A 22,584-nucleotide genomic window follows, 5' to 3' on the forward strand; every position below is an offset into this window, starting at 1 on the left:
AACAAGTTTAATTTTTAATAGGATCTTCTCATCAGTGTTACAAATTTCCTGTCTTGTTTTGCATGCAGTTCCAAATCCCTGCCTTGTAGAAATATCAGCCAGGCTCGGGTCTGTATGTAGGAAGAGGCAAGATATTTGTTTGAAATCTGCTTGGGTATAATTTTCTGAAGCCTGTACCTAATAATAGCATCACAGCATAGCTCTGTCAGAGATAGGGACTGTGTTTCTTCATAATTATTATTCTTGTCAGTAATCAATTCTAACAAGTTTAATTTTTAATAGGATCTTCTTATCAGTGTAAAAAATTTCCTGTCTTGTTTTGCATGCAGTTCCAAATCCCTGCCTTGTAGAAATATCAGCCAGGCTCTGGTCTGTATGTAGGAAGAGGCAAGGTTGAAATCTGCTTGGGTATAATTTTTTGAAGCCTGTACCTCATCACAGCATAGCTCTGTCTGAGATAGGTACTGTGTTTCTTCATAATTATTATTCTTGTCAGTAATCAATTCTAACAAGTTTAATTTTTAATAGGCTCTTCTCATCAGTGGGCTCTGTGTGTATGCAGGAAGAGGCAAGGTGAAATCTGCTTGGGTATAATTTTCTGAAGCCTGTACCTCATAACAGCATAGCTCTGTCAGAGATAGGGACTGTGTTTCTTCATAATTATTACATTAGTCATAATCAATAAAATATAATTATATTCAGAACAAACCTCTATAAGATATGACAACCTGCAATAATCTGGATGTATGAGATGTTATGTTTCTGTATTTTTCAGTCTCTCTTGTTACAATCTTGTTTCTCTCTGCAACATTGCCATCACTATAACAATATCTGCCAAATTTCCTGTCTTGTTTTGCATGCAGTTCCAAATCCCTGCTCATCAGTGCTGTAGAAATGGCTCGGGTCTGTGTGCAGGAAGAGGCAAGGTTGAAATCTGTTTGGGTATAATTTTCTGAAGCCTGTACCTCATCACAGCATAGCTCTGTCAGAGATAGGGACTGTGTTTCTTCATAATTATTACATTAGTCATAATCAATAAAATATAATTATATTCGGAACAAACCTCTATAAGATATGACAATCTGCAACAATCTGGATGTATGAGATGTTATGTTTCTGTATTTTTTAGTCTCTCTTGTTACATTCTTGTTTCTCTCTGCAGCCATCACTATAATAATATCTGCCAAATTTCCTGTCTTGTTTTGCATGCAGTTCCAAATCCCTGCTCATCAGTGCTGTAGAAATATCAGCCAGGCTCGGGTCTGTGTGTATGCAGGAAGAGGCAAGATTGAAATCTGCTTGGGTATAATTTTCTGAAGCCTGTACCTCATCACAGCATAGCTCTGTCAGAGATAGGGACTGTGTTTCTTCATAATTATTATTCTTGTCAGTAATCAATTCTAACAAGTTTAATTTTTAATAGGCTCTTCACATCAGTGTAACAAATTTCCTGTCTTGTTTTGCATGCAGTTCCAAATCCCTGTCCATCAGTGCTGTAGAAATATCAGCCAGGCTCGGGTCTGTGTGTAGGAACAGGCAAGATATTTGTAGTTGAAATCTGCTTGGGTATAATTTTCTGAAGCCTGTACCTGACAGCATAGCTCTGTCAGAGATATGGACTGTGTTTCTTCATAATTATTATTCTTGTCAGTAATCAATTCTAACAAGTTTAATTTTTAATAGGATCTTCTCATCAGTGTAACAAATTTCCTGTCTTGTTTTACATGCAGTTCCAAATCCCTGCTCATCAGTGCTGTAGAAATATCAGCCAGGCTCGGGTCTCTATGCAGGAACAGGCAAGATATTTGTAGTTGAAATCTGCTTGGGTATAATTTTTTGAAGCCTGTACCTAATAAAAGCATCACAGCATAACTGTGTCAGAGATAGGGACTGTGTTTCTTCATAATTATTATTCTTGTCAGTAATCAATTCTACAATAATAGGCTCTTCTCATCAGTGTAACAAATTTCCTGTCTTGTTTTACATGCAGTTCCAAATCCCTGCTCATCAGTGCTGTAGAAATATCAGCCAGGCTCGGGTCTGTATGCAGGAAGAGGCAAGATATTTGTTTGAAATCTGCTTGGGTATAATTTTCTGAACAAACCTCTATAAGATATGACAACCTGCAACAATCTGGATGTATGAGATGTTTTATTGATTTTATGTTTCTGTATTTTTCAGGCTCTCTTGTTACAATCTTGTTTCTCTCTGCAACATTGCCATCACTCTGCCACATGTTCTATGATTATATGCTCTAACAATTGTATAATCGATGCAAGAAAATAATTCTAACAAGTTTAATTTTTAATAGGATCTTCTCATCAGTGTAACAAATTTCCTGTCTTGTTATGTATGCAGTTCCAAATCCCTGCTCATCAGTGCTGTAGAAATATCAGCCAGGCTCGGGTCTGTATGCAGGAAGAGGCAAGATATTTGTAGTTGAAATCTGCTTGGGTATAATTTTCTGAAGCCTGTACCTCATCACAGCATTGCTCTGTCAGAGATAGGGACTGCGTTTCTTCATAATTATTATTCTTGTCAGTAATCAATTCTAACAAGTTTAATTTTTAATAGGATCTTCTCATCAGTGTAACAAATTTCCTGTCTTGTTTTACATGCAGTTCCAAATCCCTGCTCATCAGTGCTGTAGAAATATCAGCCAGGCTCGGGCAATACTGACATGTATTACACACCAGATGAATTCAAAGCACAGACACCCATGTTGTCATCAACACCTCAAAAAGGAAACAAGTTGTGGTTAATGACAGGACAAACATTAAAATTATCTGTGAATTCCACGATACACTCCCTGATGACACCATATGTAGTGTAATTCTTATAGGGGAAAAATCATATATTTATGATGTAAGAAATGAGAGAGTCACAGAGCAATTCTAGAAGGCCTCTGCATATTGCACAAGTTGGGCCTGGTGTCCAATTAAACTTAAACCGGAAATAAATATGTATGTGTGTGTGTGTGTGTGTGTGTGTGTATGTGGGTGTGTGGGTGTGTGGGGGTGTGGGTGGGTGTGGGGGTGGGGGTGTGGGGGTGTGGGTGTGTGTGTGTGTGGGTGGGTGTGGGTGTGTGTGTGTGTGTGTGTGTGTGTGTGATTGGGTGTGTGTGTGTTAATACGTTTGGCCTAGTTTTAAGTGTAGCCAAAAAAAAATATCAAGAGGAGCATATTTTTAACAAGCTTATGGACAACAATCTCACAGAAGTGCCTTTTATAAGTGTAGGCAAATCAATCTGAGGGGGGTCATACTTTCACGGGAAATTCCCGAGGGCATTTTTACAAAAATCTTGGATTAGACAGGGTGCCACACTTGAGCAAAAAACTCATATGGGCATGTTGAGCTTGTTTTAAGTGTAGCCAAATCTGCCTGAGAGGGGTTCATACTTTATCGACCCAGTAATAGGTCAAATCATACTACTCGATAAATTTACGAACTTTCTTTGTTCTGTTTTGATCATTATCATCAATATATTTATTGGACTTGCAGCATTGCACATGGCTGTTTATGCCCCTTATATATTTTATTTACATAAGATACAATTTACATAAAATTTACGAACAAATTTCAAATACACTCCTATCTATATCAAACCTTAGAAATATATATTACCATGTTATATCATTTTGTCTAAAATAAATGAAAGTAAAATAGATTCAATTCGCATGCAAGAAATAAGCCAAATTTATGGGAAATGATTACTGGTGCAACGAGTTAACCATAAAGGTGAAGCAATAAGTACAAAGGAAAGAACATTGGGTTTAAAGTGAGACGTCATTTGCGGCAGCGTATCCCATACTACAAATTGGCCGTTGTTTTATCTTACGTATTGAATCCTGTAACAACTCTGGATTTTCGAGTGGATTATTTTACTTCTATGAGTTTGCAATGCTTTCTGCATGCACGTGGTTTTGTTTACAGAAGGTCTCAGGGTTGGTGATTTCAACTTTAGTTTAGTCTATCTTAACAATACACAGTGAAATCTGAAAATGAAATAAATGATTGTGGGCTGAAACTACCAAGGCGGGTATTTTGCACAATGTTTCTACGATTATTGTCACATTAAAATGACATTCTATTGTATTCCACATTCCATTGTATACGCTCGAGCGTTGCACGCTAGAGGGTTTGAGACTCGAAGGAGTGCGAGCGAGCGAAAGTGGTTCCATGCAGGGCTCTCGGGCTCAAACCCTTTGTGAAGACATCCAACAGTCAACTTCTCTCCCTCATGCAGAGAAGACTATATGAAATGCTCGAATATCCAACTGAAGCTCTGTCATAACAATGTCAAAGCAGCACAAGAAAATATAAGATGATGTGCAACAATTTGCATGGACCACCTTAGAACTGAACAAGAAGAGCAACAACAAAAAACAGTTGGGATTATCAAGTATAGACAGATGAATGTGTTAGAAACAGCAGAACTCAAATGTGAAGACAGAACTTGATGGTAAGATGATGTAAGACATGAGAAGGAAATGGACATGATCAGAACACGTGAAAAGATGCGGGAGGCTGCACATACCGAGAAGATCAAAGTGAAAAATGAAAGAGGAAGCAACACAAACAGAAGTATAGAAAGCCGAACGTGGATGAGGAAATAACACAGAAAGAACAGGAAAACAGAACGCATCACTGAATAGAAACAGAAATTTGCACAAGTGGACAAGAAAGGTAGATACTAAAAATATAAATACAAGTAAACGGAATAGAAAGAAAGGGACTAAGCTGTTAAGTGTGTAAAAGACAGTGCAATGGATGTGACAAAGGTTGATCGGCTGGCTCTAACAATGAGTGAGGTAGAAATATAAAGAATATAAGGAAACTAAAATTAGAATGGGTGAAATAAGAGGAAATCTTGCTACAGCAAAAGCACACTTATGAGAGTAGCCAAAGCAGATTTCAAGAGGTCATCAAAGAAGGAAATATGTTTGAGAAATACAAGGATTTGGTGACTGAAGCAAGGAGCCATTTGGAGAGAGAAATATCTGGTTTAATCCCTGGCTTAAAATTTGGTGAAGACTTACCGGAACTTAAAGAGATGCAGATATGAATTTGTACATTTTGTATGCCTATAATAAGAACGAACCAAAAGCCAAAATAAAGCAGGACGAAAGTGTGCCAGAAGAGGAAGAAGCAACGACAAAAAGAAGAAGGAAAAAGCAACGACAAACAGAAGAAGAAGAAGGAACGACAAGAAGAAGAAACACCACGTGATGCCATAGCTCTTCCCTGGCTTTATGTAAGAGCCCCAATTGGAGCATTCCGAAGTGGGGAAGATGGGGGAGGGGGGGAAAGAACTCAAAACTCCATAAATCAAATTCCCTGGTTTCTTTAATTTGACTCGGGATGAGCAGAGGAATGCCAGAAACAAAAGCCGCAGGACGGGTCGAATTACTTCCTGAACTGGAGTTTGATTTACGTCGGACATTTGGGAGAGAGAGAGAGAGGCCTTGGTAGGCTTCGTCTAGGTTCTTTCTTTTTCTTATCCCAGAGGAGCAGTGTCTTCAGTTAATTTCCGACTCTCGGAATTTAATTAAAGTTGTGACTTCGGCGTTTTCTTCTTGTCAAGAAAGGGTCTTCCTCTCTGTTCTTCCTTTACTCTCTTCCGATATGTGTGACGCCTCTTAGGTTACCCTGCCCCCACATTTCACCACGTTTCACTCCATCCATGAACATATATTGAGAGAAATAATAGATGGCGCTCAACTTGCTACTGCTGAAAGATGGTACGATATTAATAGCTATAATCTAATTATTACTATTTATCATAAATAAACAATTTAAAATTATAACTAATAACATTTTTTTGCTAAACAATTTGTATATATAAATTAGCTTGATACAGGCCTTCATTAATTACATTCACCGTAACAACATTGTTTATATATTTAACTATATTACAGCAACGCTTAAATACTTAACACAGCCTGATCAGTGATCGGTTAGTTCGTATGAACTTTCCAGCCTGATCATTATCAGTGTGTAGTTAGAGATCGGTTAGTTTATTGAACTCTCCAGCCTAATTATTGCCTATTTTTGTGGGAGCAGGGAAAGGTTTATTATTCATTTTGCCTTGACTCATCTCGCTCAACAGGTCGCTAGGTGCCGTGGCTTGCCGCGAGTTGATAGCTTCCTGGAGATGAGGCCTTGCTCGAAAAGGTTTATTATCCATTTCTAAAAACCTACTACTTTTTTATACACGGGCTTGTGTTTGTGTAACATTACTGTACCTCACAAAATCTTTTCAACCGATGTAGTCTTTTAGATGTTTTTTTAAAAATTTTATGACAGTGCAAAATGTTTACTAAACCAATTAGAAAGGCTTACGCCCGTAATCCTTTATATTCAGCTATGTACCTTTCCCTCTTATATCCTATTATTATTATCATTATTAAACACAAACTAACATTTAGCCGACCTCCGTGGCGTAGTGGTTAGCACAGCGCGCCACGATGTCAAGGGTACCGGGTTCGAATTCCGGCCTGGGCATAGGTGTTCTTTGTGAGGATGACTGATGATATAATTAAACTGATGAAGGGACACGCAAAGAACATTTATGCCCAGGCCGAATTCGAATCCGGAACTCTTGTTGCCGTATCGTAGTGTGTTGTAGTTTCACCAAATTTTACAATGGTAATTAAATATGTTCATTTTGTATTCTCTTAATATGAACAGGAGAGAGCCGAGAGCTTTCGGAGTCGGCACTGAACTTCCTGGGTTCTTGTCCTGGCCTGGGGATGTGTTTTCTTTGTCAGTATCCATCCTCGTCGTCGCGATTAGACGAAAGTGGCAGAAAATCGGCGTTAAATCTATATATATAAAAATGGATGTATGTGTGTGTGTATGTTTGTTCCGGCATACCTCTCGAACGCTTGGAGAGATTTCAACCAAACTTGGTACACATATCACTTGCAATCTGGAAACAAATACTATGGGGGTAAGACACCCCTGGCACCCTAGGAGGGGTGGGGAGGGGGTGATATGTAAAAATAATCGAAAACTGTCGATATTAGTGTGCAATCCATAGTTTTCGGGGTCACTAAGATGAATAGTGACACTCCCAATGCCGTTCAACTCCAAGTTCATTTTACACTATAGTTAGAATTCATTATTTTCCTGTTTAAAAGAAGATTGGGGTAAATAAATACCAGGGCAACGCCGGGATATCAGCTACTAAAAATGAAACACGAATGTAAAACAGGGGGTGTAAAATATAACCAGGGACAGAGTCCCAGAGGGAAAGCGCCGGCACGCCGCTGTCCAAAGGTACACAAAGGCAATAGCTTGGCCCACATTCGATCGGCCCAAATTCTTCCGAAATAATTCTCCTTCTCGCCTAATGTAAGACCCAGAATCTGGGCCTCCTCCGATCCACACACACACACGCGCGTATTCATAAATGTTCCATTCCAATCCATTCTCCGGCAGACACCGTTCCAGATGGTCCGTGCTCCTGGCAGGAAACCTTATTTCGGCAGGAGCCAAGCGGCAGCTGACGTCAGCTGGGGAAGCTGCCAAAAACCGCCAACAGGTGGCTCCGGAGTCAGCAGAAAGGGAACAGTATGCTTTGTTCCGATGAAGAAAAAAACTGCGAACGGAGAATTTGCACACCGCGAATTCCTTTGTGCCCATTCAAAAGACCTTCGGGCCAAAATATCGATCACTCTATGTCGGTAGGGCGCGGTGCGGCCATTAGAAAGCGAGATTGCAGGGGGCCATAAACGTGTCAGCTTTCATTACAGCTACAAAGTTCCTCAAGACATTGAACTAGTTCCAATTCATACTGTTAGTTCCTGAAACAAAGTAATTCCAGTTCAAGTTTCTATCAACAAAAACAAATAAAATCCTATTCATCCCTCTTTAAAATAAACAATTGTTAGTCCTACTTTATCGCCTCAAAAATTAAATTATTATTAGTTCTCTCTATATTGAATTTATCGCCGTGAAGGCAATCAACTATTGAGAGTTCTAGTACGCTCATTCTCAAAGTAATCGTTGCCAGTTCTAGTTCGTCCCTTCCAATAAATTAATCATTGCCAGTTCAAGTTTGTTCCTTCCAATAAACAATTCGTTGCCAGTTCTACTTCTCACCTAGCAATAAACAATTCAATAGCAGTTCTAATTCGTCCATTCCAATAAACAATTCATTGGCAGTTCTAATTCGTCCATTCCAATAAACAATTCATTGGCAGTTCTAATTCGTCCATTCCAATAAACAATTCATTGGCAGTTCTAATTCGTCCATTCCAATAAACAATTCATTGGCAGTTCTAGTTCGTCCCTTCCAAAAAAAACTATTCATTGTCAGTTCTAGTTCTTCCCTTCCAATAAACAATTCATTGCCAGTTCTAGTTCTACCCATCCAATAAACAATTCATTGGCAGTTCTACTTCTTCCCTTCCAATAAACAATTCATTGTCAGTTCTAGTTCTTCCCTTCCAATAAACAATTCATTTTCAGTTCTAGTTTTTCCCTTCCAATAAACAATTCATTTTCAGTTCTAGTTCTTCCCTTCCAATAAACAATTCATTGCCAGTTCTAGTTCTACCCATCCAATAAACAATTCATTGGCAGTTCTACTTCTTCCCTTCCAATAAACAATTCATTGTCAGTTCTAGTTCTTCCCTTCCAATAAACAATTCATTTTCAGTTCTAGTTCTACCCATCCAATAAACAATTCATTGGCAGTTCTACTTCTTCCCTAGCAATAAACAATTCAATAGCAGTTCTAGTTCGTCCCTTCCAAAAAAAAAAACACTGTTAGTTCTACTTCTTGCCTTCCAATAAACAATTCATTGTCAGTTCTAGTTTTACCCATCCAATAAACAATTCATTGGCAGTTCTAATTCGTCCATTCCAATAAACAATTCATTGGCAGTTCTAATTCGTCCATTCCAATAAACAATTCATTGGCAGTTCTAATTCGTCCATTCCAATAAACAATTCATTGGCAGTTCTAGTTCGTCCCTTCCAAAAAAAACTATTCATTGTCAGTTCTAGTTCTTCCCTTCCAATAAACAATTCATTGCCAGTTCTAGTTCTACCCATCCAATAAACAATTCATTGGCAGTTCTACTTCTTCCCTTCCAATAAACAATTCATTGTCAGTTCTAGTTCTTCCCTTCCAATAAACAATTCATTTTCAGTTCTAGTTTTTCCCTTCCAATAAACAATTCATTTTCAGTTCTAGTTCTTCCCTTCCAATAAACAATTCATTGCCAGTTCTAGTTCTACCCATCCAATAAACAATTCATTGGCAGTTCTACTTCTTCCCTTCCAATAAACAATTCATTGTCAGTTCTAGTTCTTCCCTTCCAATAAACAATTCATTTTCAGTTCTAGTTCTACCCATCCAATAAACAATTCATTGGCAGTTCTACTTCTTCCCTAGCAATAAACAATTCAATAGCAGTTCTAGTTCGTCCCTTCCAAAAAAAAAAACACTGTTAGTTCTACTTCTTGCCTTCCAATAAACAATTCATTGTCAGTTCTAGTTTTACCCATCCAATAAACAATTCATTGCCAGCTGAAGTTCGTCCCTTCCAATATACAATTCATTGCCAGTTTTAGTTTGTCTGTTTTCAAAATAGACATCGCCAGTTCTAGTTTATTTTAGTGATCTCCACCAATAAACACGTGAGAGGTTTGTTGGTTGATTAATTTGGCATTTTAAGTCCACTCTATGCACAGTAAGGCTAATCGGGACTGGACCTACAGTTTAAAGAGGGATCCGAACCACTATGTCCCTCCACCGGGTATCGAACCCGGGACCCCTTGTTTTCAAAGCAACGACGCTACCACTGCGCCATTGGAAAGGCCCAGGAAACGGGACTGCGTGGAGGGGTAAGCGACTTCAGTTACCAACCTTCGCAGCAGCGTGTACTGCTTCGCTCTGTCCACTCGATTTCCCCCCTTCTCTTCCGCTATGCGCGGCCTTGCTCCGCAGATTCCGGGGCTAGAGTATAGGCGGTGTTAAGGGACTTTTGAATCACCCTGTATATACGTAGTTTGCAACACCTTTTAGATGTCCTGATTCATCTCCCACCTCTTCCACACATTTCCCTCGATGAATTCTTTTTCCTCGTTCTATTTTCACCGTTAAAATCCTTCTCCGCTCTCTTTACGGTGTTTACTTAAAGGTACAGGAAAGCATCGCTTGCCAAGAGAAAGATTGTTCATCGTCAGATTGCGCAGAGCCGAGCGGGAATGCCAAGCATTATGAAACGCTGTCATATATCTCGGCTTTTGGGGAGGAAGCGAGCGATCTCAGACATGTCGTAGGCGCGGCGTGACGCGGATGGCGAAAATTCTTCCCCCGGGATTAAATTTGGAACGGAAAAACCCATGTGCGAGTGGTTTGCTGGAGGAACAACCCGCGCGTTGTTCACACTGTTGTTAGAGCACGTTTCCACCAAACAGATAGGTTCTGTAGTCGTTTTTATGTCACGCACGCTTTTTACACTTCCTTGTTCTCTCAACTACCCTGTCGAGGATTAACCGAGCTGAGATTTACTTCTTTCCTTGCAGATACGAAGTTGGAAGTTTTAAGTCCACTTTATGCACGGATAGGCTAATCGGGACTGGAATTACAGTTTAGCATCCATATCCGAACCGCTGTGTACCTCCACCGGGTATCCAACCCGAGACACCTTGATTACAAGGCACTACGTCCCTTCCAGATAGGAGCCCACAGGCTGTACCTAATCATACAATGCTTAATTGTAGGCAGTATATAAATTTTACAATACATAGTTTATACATGTATACTCCCTTTCACATAAAGCGGCACATTACAATATGAAATTAAGACACCGAAAACATTCAATAAGAAGAGTACTCCAAGTTGTTTTGTTATTGTGTTCATCATAAGAACTGCTCAAAATATTGTGGTATGTTCATAAATGTATCCATGTATTTACACACACACACACACACACACACACACACACACACACACACACACACACGCACACACACACACAGGGCACATGAATGCATTCATTTCGTAAAATAAAATATTAGTTTTATTCTCAATTCTAAAAAGGTGCCGTCACGACGTACCATTGCGCACCGTCAGAAAAAAACACTGTGTGTTTGTGTATGTAGTAGTCAGTGGCGGTGATTAGGGTGCAGAGGGGGAGCAATTGCCCCCCACTTTCCGCCACTTTTGCCCACGCACTATGCTAAACCTTATCTATAAAGGGAAATATACTGTCTTTGCCCCCCCCCCCAGTTTTGGCACCTTGCCCACCCCGGTTTTGGAACCCAATCGCCACCACTGGTGGTAGTCGTAGTAAAATTGTCTGCATCTTGGGGGTCTTGTCAACTATTAACAGGCATTTTCAATTTGTGCTTGCTCCCCTCCCTCTTCGCACCTGTACCTGTGTCAGTGTGCTCCTACGCTTCTTCCACATAGTGCAAATAAAATCTCAGGGCACTCCCCCACACTTGTTGCAGCTTGCATTGTCCCCATAATGTCCCCTATCAAAAACGTCACATTGTAGTTGCAAGATATACTGACCGGATACATTCAGTCAGCATGTGTTGCCTTGTCTCCTCCTCACTACCTGAAAAGCAGATCTGCATTGAAGGTATGTGTCTGGTTCCTACTGGTGGGGGGGGGGGGGGGGGTGGAGACAACATACACTTGAGGCGCTGGAAAAACTTGTAACGACCCTGCGTGGTCGCCATATTATATTTTGTTAACAAGGTTTGGATAAAGAATGCATGCTAAATGTCCCTGCGAGGCGTACGCTTTTAGTTTAAATGTATTATGTAAACGTTAACGGATCCACCTCTACGTTTATTAGCTTCGCTTATTATTAGACCCTGCCTGGTCGCTGTATTCAGTAAATGTTATCAATTATTGTCATTTATACTGTTCAACTTGTTGTTTAGAATTGCAGAGTACTGCTAGGCTCATTATTAATTGTATTGTCTGAATGCACACAGTTTTAGTTTATATTGACACGTGCATCTAGTGATTTCTCAATGTCAAAACCTTGATATTTCTCAATACGAAGTTCGCAATATGTAAAAAAATGAGTTAGCAACTCGTACTTGTAGTAAAAAATTTTCACCACCCATGCGCCACCGCGAGTACAAAGCCAGCGCAGCGAGGCCCGGAGTTCAGTTGGCTCCCTGATGTCAACAGGCAAACATCCAGAGTTAACTGGCCTCCCAGCCTGAAGGAAGGAAGAAGAAGAAGAGCCTAGCAGCAACCTACCTACCTGGTACGCTCGCTTCGGCTGATAGGTGCACAGGGTCTACCTGCCCGGCTTGTCTGGGAGCACCCGGACCATCCTTTCTAACCTGCAGTCCCTGCATAGGAGACACCGGTTGGCTCACCAATTCCCCGCTAACGCAGGGGGGTGTTTACATTTTTCCCTTTTTACATTGCTTTTTTACCATTTCGGCTGATCCTTTAATCCTTTTACCCAGCGCCCGCTATTCGGGGGTACCGATTGGTTTCGGCCAATTCCCGGCTGTGGTTGGGGGTACTACGCACAACCTACTCTCTCTTACAGGGAAACCCGTGACGTCAGCGGCGACCAAGGCCCTAAATAAAATTAGGTCCCCATACTCGCCCTGGCGCCTCACTGCGAGGAATATATTGGATGTTCCCTGCCCCCTTATCTCTTGGAGACCAAAGGTGGTACAGGTGAGAGCACATGCGTAGTACAGGTAAAAGCACGTGTGTGGTACAAGTAAATGCACGTAGGTGTTACAGGTAAAGACACGTGTGCTAACAGACATTCTTTTATTACGATTATAATAAACATCTTGTATATAAAACTGGTATAACCTTTCTTTACACCCAGCAAGCCCTGAGATAATTCTGAGTCTATGTTCTATGGCTGACAAGAAGTTAGCACATATGGGTAGACTTTTGCCGTCCACCAAATTGCAGGGTTTAGCGTGTTGAACGCCGCCAGTGCCTGTACTCCAGTGCTGTGTTGTTGTGGTTACGTTAGTGTTGTTGTGAGCACGGGTGAACGTTGCAAACTCATGTTATTATTTTAAAATTACGTGCATGTTATTTCTAGGCGAACAAATATTTCTCAGCTTACACAAAAGAACCTCGAGGGTCCAGGCGTCTGGCTGCCACGTGTCAGATCCGGGTCCGATCCCCGGTATAGATGATCTCGAGAGGGAACTTTTCACGTCCTAAATCGACTCCGGTGAATTATATTTACATCTTCCCCTTTTTACATTGCTTTTTTACCATTTCGGCTGATCTCGACAATGGGAATGGACGGTAATTAAGTGAAACCGTGAAACTCATGAATATCTACTTTATCGCACACAAAATATGAAATATTAACAAAATATCACCAGGCTCTCTAAATACATTACACTCTCCAATTCCACGGAACTAAATTTGCCTATTCTTGTAATTCACTCTTCAGTTCCACAACGATAATGCTGGTGGGTTTCCACATATCGTCGTTAAATATTGATTATATTCACTCGTAACACTCTTCACACGAATCATCATCACAGAAATTGCTGCTCGTTCTCTCACTTTGTTCTCAATTCCCCAATGACAATATTGCCAATGCCTCTCATTGGGAAGATTTTGTCTTCTCGCTCTAAATGTACTGTACTCGATGTGCTGTCTGTTATGGGGCGAATATCTGTGTTATCCTGACACAACAAGCAAATTCACTTTATTTCGCGAATAGAATTTTGAAGAAACTGCGGCAAAGAAAACCTTAAGGTTTATTTTACTTGGGTCTGCATCAGCAAAGCCCTTTTCGAATTCATTTTCTTACGAAAACAGCTGTTATTCCCAATCTTCAAAATATATATCTGATTAGAATTTCTTCAAGAGGATTCAGGTGAAATCTTCATGTAGTTTCCTTGCACTACTGTTTGAATATGAATCATAGAAAATAACTTACGGTGTTATAACACTATCCGAAAGGTATATACGTACAACAGCGAGAGCAAAACACATGATTCGCTTGAATGCTCTAAAAGGAAACAAATGTAGCTATTTGTCGAGACGGATAAATATTCCAGGAAGCGATGTCCGATTTGAACTAACAGGTTTATATTCTGTGACTTCGTTGATATGATCTGTTGATGTGAAGTTATGATGTACAAGTTGTATACTTGTACCAAATTGTTATTTTATAAATGAAGTGTGTATAAATGCTATGGTTAAATTGAAAAATTAAACTATATGTCCTTGAATAAATAAAACAACGTCACAAGATCGCACTATATCACTTGAGCCTTTCCACACTTCATTTATAAAATAACCATTTGTTACAAGTATACAACCTGTACATAATTACTTCACAAAGCATATCAACCAAGTCACAGAATACAAAACTTCTTTGTTCAAATGTGGCCTCGCGTCCTATGGCATTTAGCCACCTTTAATCTTGACGCATTACACGGTTTAGAATGTCATAAAAGTTTTTCGAAAGAATAGGAATATTCGCAAACGACCTGGTGCAAATTGCAAACGGAAGGTCCATCGCGGCCTTCGTTATAATTAAATAACAAAAAAAATCACAGAAAAATAAGTATTCGTTGTAGAAAAGACAACGTCTAATCTCATCGAATATTTCTAACACGCCATTGTCACGAAGCCTATTCCTGCAGTAGATTCATATGAAAGGATTGTTTGTAATTAGATCATCTGTGACACTATGATGATATCTGGGTGCCATGTGCAACACCTCATTGGGACGGAATTAGCCCTCGGTGCCCGATCCTTGTCTTAAAAGGAACGGACACAAATCGAAAACGGGACACGGAGTGGCCTTGGGGGACAATTTGCCTTTGTCTGCTATTCCTGATCCCCGCAAAGCCCGCCATTTACTCTCCGGAAAGTGTTTACGCCGACTGAAGGAAAATCCTCCGGCGCCACTAGTCCTCGGTGGGCGAGGGCTCCCCCGGTGGCGACGGTAACCTCATTTCACAAGAAATTCCCTCACAGTTGACCTAAATTTCCCACTCTTTTTGAAAAAAATAAAATAAAACACATCTCCATACAAAGTACGTTTTTCAGCAAAGAAAAATGCTGAATTCATAAATTGTCCTTTTGTAACATTAACATTGCTTTTCTAGAATAAACAACTCTTATCCATGGAAGAGTCTCTTTACAGTTACACACAGTGGACTATTTTTAATTCGAACTTCAAGAGCTCAAGAAAAATATTCGAAATATCCAAAATTCGAATTAACAAAAACATTGCATCATTATAGATGGTTTCAAGGGGAATAAACTTCTGTTCGAATTATCGAGTAATTACACAGAGTCTACTGTATATGTATAAATATTATAGGAAAAAGCATTCTACTAGCTACTATCGTGATTCTAAACCATGTTTGTATCACGAAGAGACCCTCCCTGATAGCTTAGTTGTAACGCTGTCACCTGTAATCGAGGGGTTTCATGTTCGATTCCCAGTAGGCGCACATAGTGGTACGTATCCAACTTTAAACGGCAGGTTCAGTCCCGGTTAGCCTGTCTCTGCATAAAGTGAAATTGAACAAATTAACTTTTGAAATTATTGACTTCAAGCCTAGTCCCTTACCGTGGCCCTGCGGTGTCTAAGGGCTATGCTTTGGGCTCCGGGTAAAGGACGCACCCTGGTTCGAGTCTCCTGGGGGAAGCTAACAACTTTACTCCCGAGATTTTGGTTTGCATATGGGACCGGTGGCCACCCACCATCGTGAGGAAATTGTGGGGCTACGAATGAGTAGCGTAACCTGGTCATGGAAACCTACAACGACGACTGAGGGTTCGTCGAGCTGACCATACGTCATCTCGTAACTGGTTGGATGATCTCCCACCTCGGCAGGTGAGAGACTTAGTATTATTAATTGTTGTATCATTAAAAATATTTTCAGTCGACTAGCCAATGGATATCTGCACCCTCTTGAAAATAACGTTTTCCCCCAACGTCCGGTTTTCTCAGAAATGTTACGAATAGTATAAATTTTCATAAAAAATCAATAAATATATTTTTGAGAAATGGCAGAAAAACTACAAAACATATAAAGAGAATTGCGAGTTGAAAGTCTTAATAATTCTCGAACCAAACATATTTTATATTTTGTAAAATTACGAAGTCTTTGTTAGAAGTCTTTAGATGAACTGAACCCCTATTTTTTTTTAGATTTATAAATTTACCTTAAATAGTATTTTAAGAGGTATTTTTACACTGTCGTGGTTCGTATAAATGGGTAATTACCAGTTCAAAACCGATCAGCTACTGTTCAAGAACTTACCCATATCTATTGCCGAACCAAACATGAAAAAATAGCAAGAAAATTATATCCGAGCTACATTTTCAGTGCTGGCTGGCCACCAAAGAGTGAAAAAAAAGAGCAAATATGGATTCGCCTTGAGAGTTCACCTCCCGCCGTACACTACAGATGAATTGGTTGCATACATTTCAGGCGCGTTAACTACGGTCTTCTTTCGAAGAACCGACCCTGAACAAGTACATCTGCTTCAAATTTCTTCTATAGCATCCACATGAATCTTCATTGCTTTACTTTCTCTGTAGTCTAGATATTCGCAATAGTTTAATAGGTTTACGCGGCCACGAAACTACCGCGAATATCTAGGCAAAAGGGAAAGCAAGATACACGTTAGAAAGGATAGGACATTTAAAAAAAGGCTTGCTTGTCATTGGCCAAAGGTTCAGCCAAGCATTAACGATTTGTTTGCAGTGGACCCCTTTTTATTTGTTGCTGCGGATCCTCGGTACTTAATCAATGTTTAATGTCAGCAATAATTATGGAAAAACGATTTCCTGGCGTTTTCTAACTTATTGCACGGTTTTAAATTTTCCAACATTTTCTCCTGTAACCTTGCAAGTTTATTTTAGTTTTTGTTCGATTAGTAACATCAAATTCTCTAGGGTCTTTTAATTTTTCACAGTGAAAAGGTACACTACGATCGTTTGTTGCAATTTAGTTCACAAATATATTCACACTCTCAATATTATTGGAGTCATCACCATTGCGTTACCAGAAAAGACGGTTCTAACAATTATGCAATTCACTACACTCGTTATTCCAGGTCATACCAGGTGGTCCAAAAGTCCCGGAACGGTCACATATTGTGAGAAATACACATCGAATCGGAAAACGAAAAAAAACGTCAAGATCTTTCAATAGAGTATATGGTAGACCCCCCCCCCCCTTTTCCATATACTCTATTGAAAGGTCTTGACGTGCAGATTCCGAATCTGCAATCGCTTTCCCTGTAGCTCAATTAGGGGCAGAGCGTCCCTTTGAAATGTTTTTGGGTTTTATAAAATCTTCACTCCCACCCCACTCTTTTCTTCCGAAAATTTAAAATCGCTATTTCTCCGTTCCTAATTGAGCTAGGAGAATGGTTGATAGCTCGTTGGACTCGGAATGAAGTCCTCTTTCCGATTCTACAATACAAAATGGGGTTTCCATTTGAAATTTGCCCCCCCGCCTCACCCCCAGGGGCCGGGGGTGGGGAATCATGTGTGATATCATTGAATAGCTTTCTTTCACTTCTTAAACATGTATTTTTTTCGTTTTCCGATTCGATGTGTATTTCTCACGATATGTGACCGTTCCGGGACTTTTGGACCACCCGGTATGTTATATGACAATTAGGTTGATAAGTTATATCTAGACATCGGATTTTAGATTAACCTGTTTTTCCCTTTGCAGGTAAATAAGAATTAACGAGATATGTCAGCGTTTCATTGGTGCCTAAAATAACCTATTTTGCTTGTTAGAACCTATTTTAGGTTTAGTGCCTAAATCAAACATTTTATTTAGGTCTTTATATAATTTTTAAGGTTTTTCAGGGTTTCTATATCACACAGAGGTATTTGCTCGGTTACGTACCCAAAATAATCAATGACTAACGTGTTTGAAAACCCTAGTTTCTGTCGATTTCTCTCCTTTCACGTCCATGATGTTCTATCAAAGCTCTAAACAAAACAGAACGTCTGGCGCCACTGTAACCTACACAGTCCAAAGTGCAAACTTCTGATCTGTGTGGTCTTACTCACATTCGCGTCAGTTCGGGGCTTTGTGGCATTCACGCCTTGCGAAGTAACGTTTCCCGGAATTCAAGGAATTACCGGTGAGTAGATACCCAGGTATTGTACAGCAAATTGTCCATACGTAATTAATTCTTCATATCAACAAGTTAGTTGCTAATTGCACAAGTATAGTTTTACAATAATTTGTGAATAATTTTGAAAATTATGTATACAAATGAAAATTTAGTCAGAAAATTAACATTTAGTTGTTATACAAACCAATTAAAATTTCTTACAGTTCTTTTGAAATTTTGTCTTTAACGATTGCGCCTAATCAGTATTTTTCAGGAATTTTGAAACATTTAAAGTTTTTTTAGCCTACTTCAGAATTTTTCTAGCCTATTTAGTTTAGGATTTTTAGAACCTATTTTAGGATTTTTAGAGCCTAGTTTAAGATTTTTAGAGCTTAGTTTAAGATTTTTAGAGCCTAGTTTAAGATTTTTCGAACGTATTTTACGATTTTTAGAACCTAGTTTAGGATTTTTAGAGCCTATTTTAGGGTTTTTAGAGCCTATTTTAGGATTTTTAGAGCCTAGTTTAGGATTTTTAGAACCTATTTAAGGATTTTTTAAGCCTATTTTGAGATTTTCAGAACCTATTTTAGGATTTTCAGAACCTATTTTAGAATTTTTAGAGCCTATTTTAGGATTTTAGAGCCTATTTTAGGATTTTTAGAGCCTAGTTTAAGATTTTTAGAGCCTAGTTTAAGATTTTTAGAACCTATTTTAGGATTTTAGAACCTATTTTAAGGTTTTTAGAGCCTATTTTTGGATTTTTAGAGCCTAGTTTAGGATTTTTAGAACCTATTTTTGGATTTTTAGAGCCTAGTTTAGGATTTTTAGAACCTATCTTAGGATTTTTAGAACCTATTTTAGGATTTTTAGAACCTATTTTAGGATTTTTAGAGCCTATTTTAGGATTTTTAGAACCTATTTTAGGATTTTTAGAACCTAGTTTAGGATTTTTAGAGCCTAGTTTAGGGTTTTTAGAACCTATTTTAGGGTTTTTAGAACCTATTTTGGGATTTTTAGAACCTATTTTGGGATTTTTAGAACCTATTTTAGGATTTTTAGAACCTATTTTGGGATTTTTAGAGCCTAGTTTAGGATTTTTAGAACCTATTTTAGGATTTTTAGAACCTATTTTAGGATTTTTAGAACCTATTTTAGGATTTTTAGAACCTATTTTGGGATTTTTAGAGCCTAGTTTAGGAACCTAAAAGCACACTTTTTAGAACATAAAAATCCGATGTCTAGTTATATTTCATTATTATGTGTTATCATTCATATTGAAACTACTTCATCTTTTACCTCTGACTTAAACATATGACGTTAAATATCAAACTCTATGCTCACAAGTTAACAGGGTTGGGAGTGCTATTACTTTACTTGAAACTTATAGCTATTCATTCAGCTACGACAAGTTTTATACTTCTAAACGTAAATTTAGGAGAGATGGCACAGAACTAAATCCAGATGCTGCATCCAGCAGTTACCAATGGGAAATATTTAATATTCCGCTCCAGTTACGAGAAATGTTTTGTATATTTTATCAAAACAAGTGTTTCTCACAGGCGCACCAAGGAATCTTTCAGTTCGAAGTTCCAGGGTTCCACGCCGACCTGAGCATGGGTGTTCTTTGGGCGTGTCCCTTCACCAATTCCATCATATCATCACTCGTCCTCAACGTCGCGATTAACATAAAAGCGGTGTAAAATAACAAAAATACAAAATACGAATGCAATTATTACTAAGAATGGATGGAATTAATAATGTTGCCGTCTATATTTTCAGAAAATTTAAATCCAAAAGGGAACGGGGCGGAAAGGGGGAGGGGTGTCCGACGCCAAAACTCCCATCATCCTTCGGTGCACACATACCTATGTGCTCAATCTCTTCTTCCAAAACGTGTCAATTGACACATATATATTTTGATGCACTTTCTGGCGTGTCAAAATACACTTTTAATGCACCAATTGACACAGCTAAATGTGATTTGATTTGCTTTATTTTACTTCGCCTTTTGTGCCACTTTTGGCTAATTTACGAAGATGGGGATGAGCGATGACATGATGAAATTGATGAATGGACACTCACAAATATCCATGCCCAGGCCGGGATTCGAACCCGGAACCCCTGGCGTCGTAGCGCGATGTGCTAACCACTCCGCCACAGGGGCCGGCACAGAGTTAAATGTGTAGTTTTGTTATCTTTGAAATAATCTTGTCTGATCTTCCCAGCTGGTGCATTTTTAGTGCATTACACGGAAGAACATCTGATGAAAATGCATTTCTGTGTGTATTTTGACACAAAAAAAGTGTATCATTTGCAGTTTATGCACGTTAATGCGTCAAAATATGTGTCAATTGACACGTTTTGGGTTTTGCGTGTATTTTGTGAAACAAAGAGAAACAACTTTAATGTATTTCTCTAAGTAGTCCAACAATACCAATATATGAATTTGCAACCTAATTTTCGAAAATAAAGTCAACTTGCATAATGGTTTTGGTCTGAACTCTAACCTTACATTTACTAAAAGGAAATGAAAAGCAGCTGTGGATTGCCCGAAATTAAAAAGTTAACATTCCCATCTCTGGTATGAGGTCACAGCGGAGATCAGTGTGAGACAACAGTTGGCAACAAGACACCTGTAACTACTTGACCGTTGAACCATGTAAGACAACAGTTGGCAACAAGACACCTGTAACTACTTGACCGTTGAACCATGTAAGACAACAGTTGGCAACAAGACACCTGTAACTACTTGGCCGTTGAACCATGTAAGACAACAGTTGGCAACAAGACACCTGTAACTACTTGGCCGTTGAACCATGCAAGACAACAGTTGGCAACAAGACACCTGTAACTTCTTGGCCGTTGAACCATACTTTGCAAAGAAGAAACTCGTGTAGGAGACAAAATTTCAGAAATGAGAGACGACAAATTAATATGTTTAAGATCTTTGTTAAAATGTCGTAGGAAAAAAAGTGACACTTCTTTAAAAAGAATCTTGAGCCACAGATACAAAAAATAAAATTCGATTTGGTAAGTCTTTGCAGTCTTGAGAATACGTAGAAACGTTCGTTGACACTGTAAATGTCCACATTGGCATGCCACAGAGCTGTTTAGGGGACACAAGGGGTTAGCTGCTGCTATTGAGAGTTAGTGTTTCGCTGTGGGGATTTCAGGGGGGGGGGGGTCTAAGGCACAATGTTTTGAAGATATAGTTACCTGATTGGGTGTCTTCGCTCCCACAACCACACCGCCTCGTGGCACCAAATATTGTCATCGTACGTCTCCCCTAGATTCAAGACGAAGTCCACTAAAAACAAAGAAGCACAAAGACACTAAGAGCTGTCACAACCATTCACTATCACACACTGACAGCGAGGGAAAAGCCGTCGTCATAGGCAACCGTTGCCCCAGCATCCGCACCACGGAAGGGATGGTCCGCCCCTGGCAGAGATATCTCTGGATTTACTGCTTTTGCTGCTCCGGCTACTTTTGCTGCTGACGCTGCCTTTTTCCCAGTCTTTCCGTCCGTCACTGCTGTCGCCGCTCTCCTCCAGGACCCCTCCAGCCTCCAGTTTCTTCCTCTGCTGCCGGATCTTGGTGGGGTCGAGAGAGAAGCTCCTTCCGAGGAGAAGCTTCGACTTGGCCTTGTCCGGAAGGATGTCCCCGTCTGGGTCTCCGCTCGTGGACGTTTTCCTCAGGATCCCGTTCACCATGGACGGTCGCGGCGAGAGAGACGGTTTGATCTTCGGAGGGGACTCCTCGAAGTTCACCGACGCCCGCTGCTTCGTCGGTGAGTCCTGTCCGGACGACGGGGCTTTGAGACCGGACGGAGGCTGAGTTGTCCCCTGCCGCTGCAGAGGCGGGTGTCCGTTGATGGCCGCGTCCTTAAGCATCTTCTGAGATAATGTCGGAGATTCCATCGGCTGGATGCCCAGCTTTCTCGTGACCGGCCGGTGCACTGGGGCGATTTGCGACGTCCCCGCTTTGTCCGTCTCGCTGTCCGGAACTTTTAAGCGAACATTCAGCTGGGATCTGTACTCGAAAGCGCGCTGCGAGCGAGGGGAATCGACCGGAGTCCGCGTTTCGTTATCCGGAGGTTTTTCCTGGTCGCACTGCCGATGCGACGTTTCCTGGCACTTCGGACTGTCCTGCACCTTTGTCGGGTCGCACGAGGACCAGAGGTTTCTTCCGACCTCCTCTGGGCTAAGCAACTTTACCTGCACCCTGCACCCGCCCACGCAGAAGAACTCCGGAAGCTCCACGTTGGGCTTCAGCTTGATCCTCACGAACCTCTCCCCGGTGTCGACACCTTTGTAGAACCGCCTCTCGACCTCCCCGATGAGAGTCCCGTAGTTGCACAGGAGGAGGCTGACTGTTGCGTCGCTGACGTAATGCGGGACGCCGTACAGGGCGGCGATCTTGGAGTCGTGGGAGACGTCCACGAGTTGCACCTGGATCCCTCGAAGGCTGAGCCCCTTCGCCAGGAGAGTCTGCAA

General features: G+C 40.3%; 1 protein-coding gene across 1 annotated transcript in view; it reads right to left on the reverse strand.

Annotated features, from left to right (window-relative positions):
- LOC146000405 (tyrosine-protein kinase transmembrane receptor Ror-like) overlaps nucleotides 1-21,451 on the reverse strand; it is a 597,959-nt gene extending 576,508 nt beyond the window's left edge. The window contains exon 1 of the mRNA XM_083137999.1: nucleotides 21,305-21,451. Within this exon, the coding sequence (XP_082994125.1) occupies nucleotides 21,305-21,362 (58 nt within the window). The 5' untranslated portion in view covers nucleotides 21,363-21,451. The remainder of the gene's footprint in view (nucleotides 1-21,304) is intronic.
- Between the last annotated feature and the right edge of the window lie 1,133 nt (nucleotides 21,452-22,584).

The sequence above is a fragment of the Lepisma saccharinum genome, chromosome 16 (genome assembly GCF_977018435.1).
Source record: "Lepisma saccharinum chromosome 16, izLepSacc3.1, whole genome shotgun sequence".
In the NCBI taxonomy this organism is placed as follows: domain Eukaryota; kingdom Metazoa; phylum Arthropoda; class Insecta; order Zygentoma; family Lepismatidae; genus Lepisma; species Lepisma saccharinum.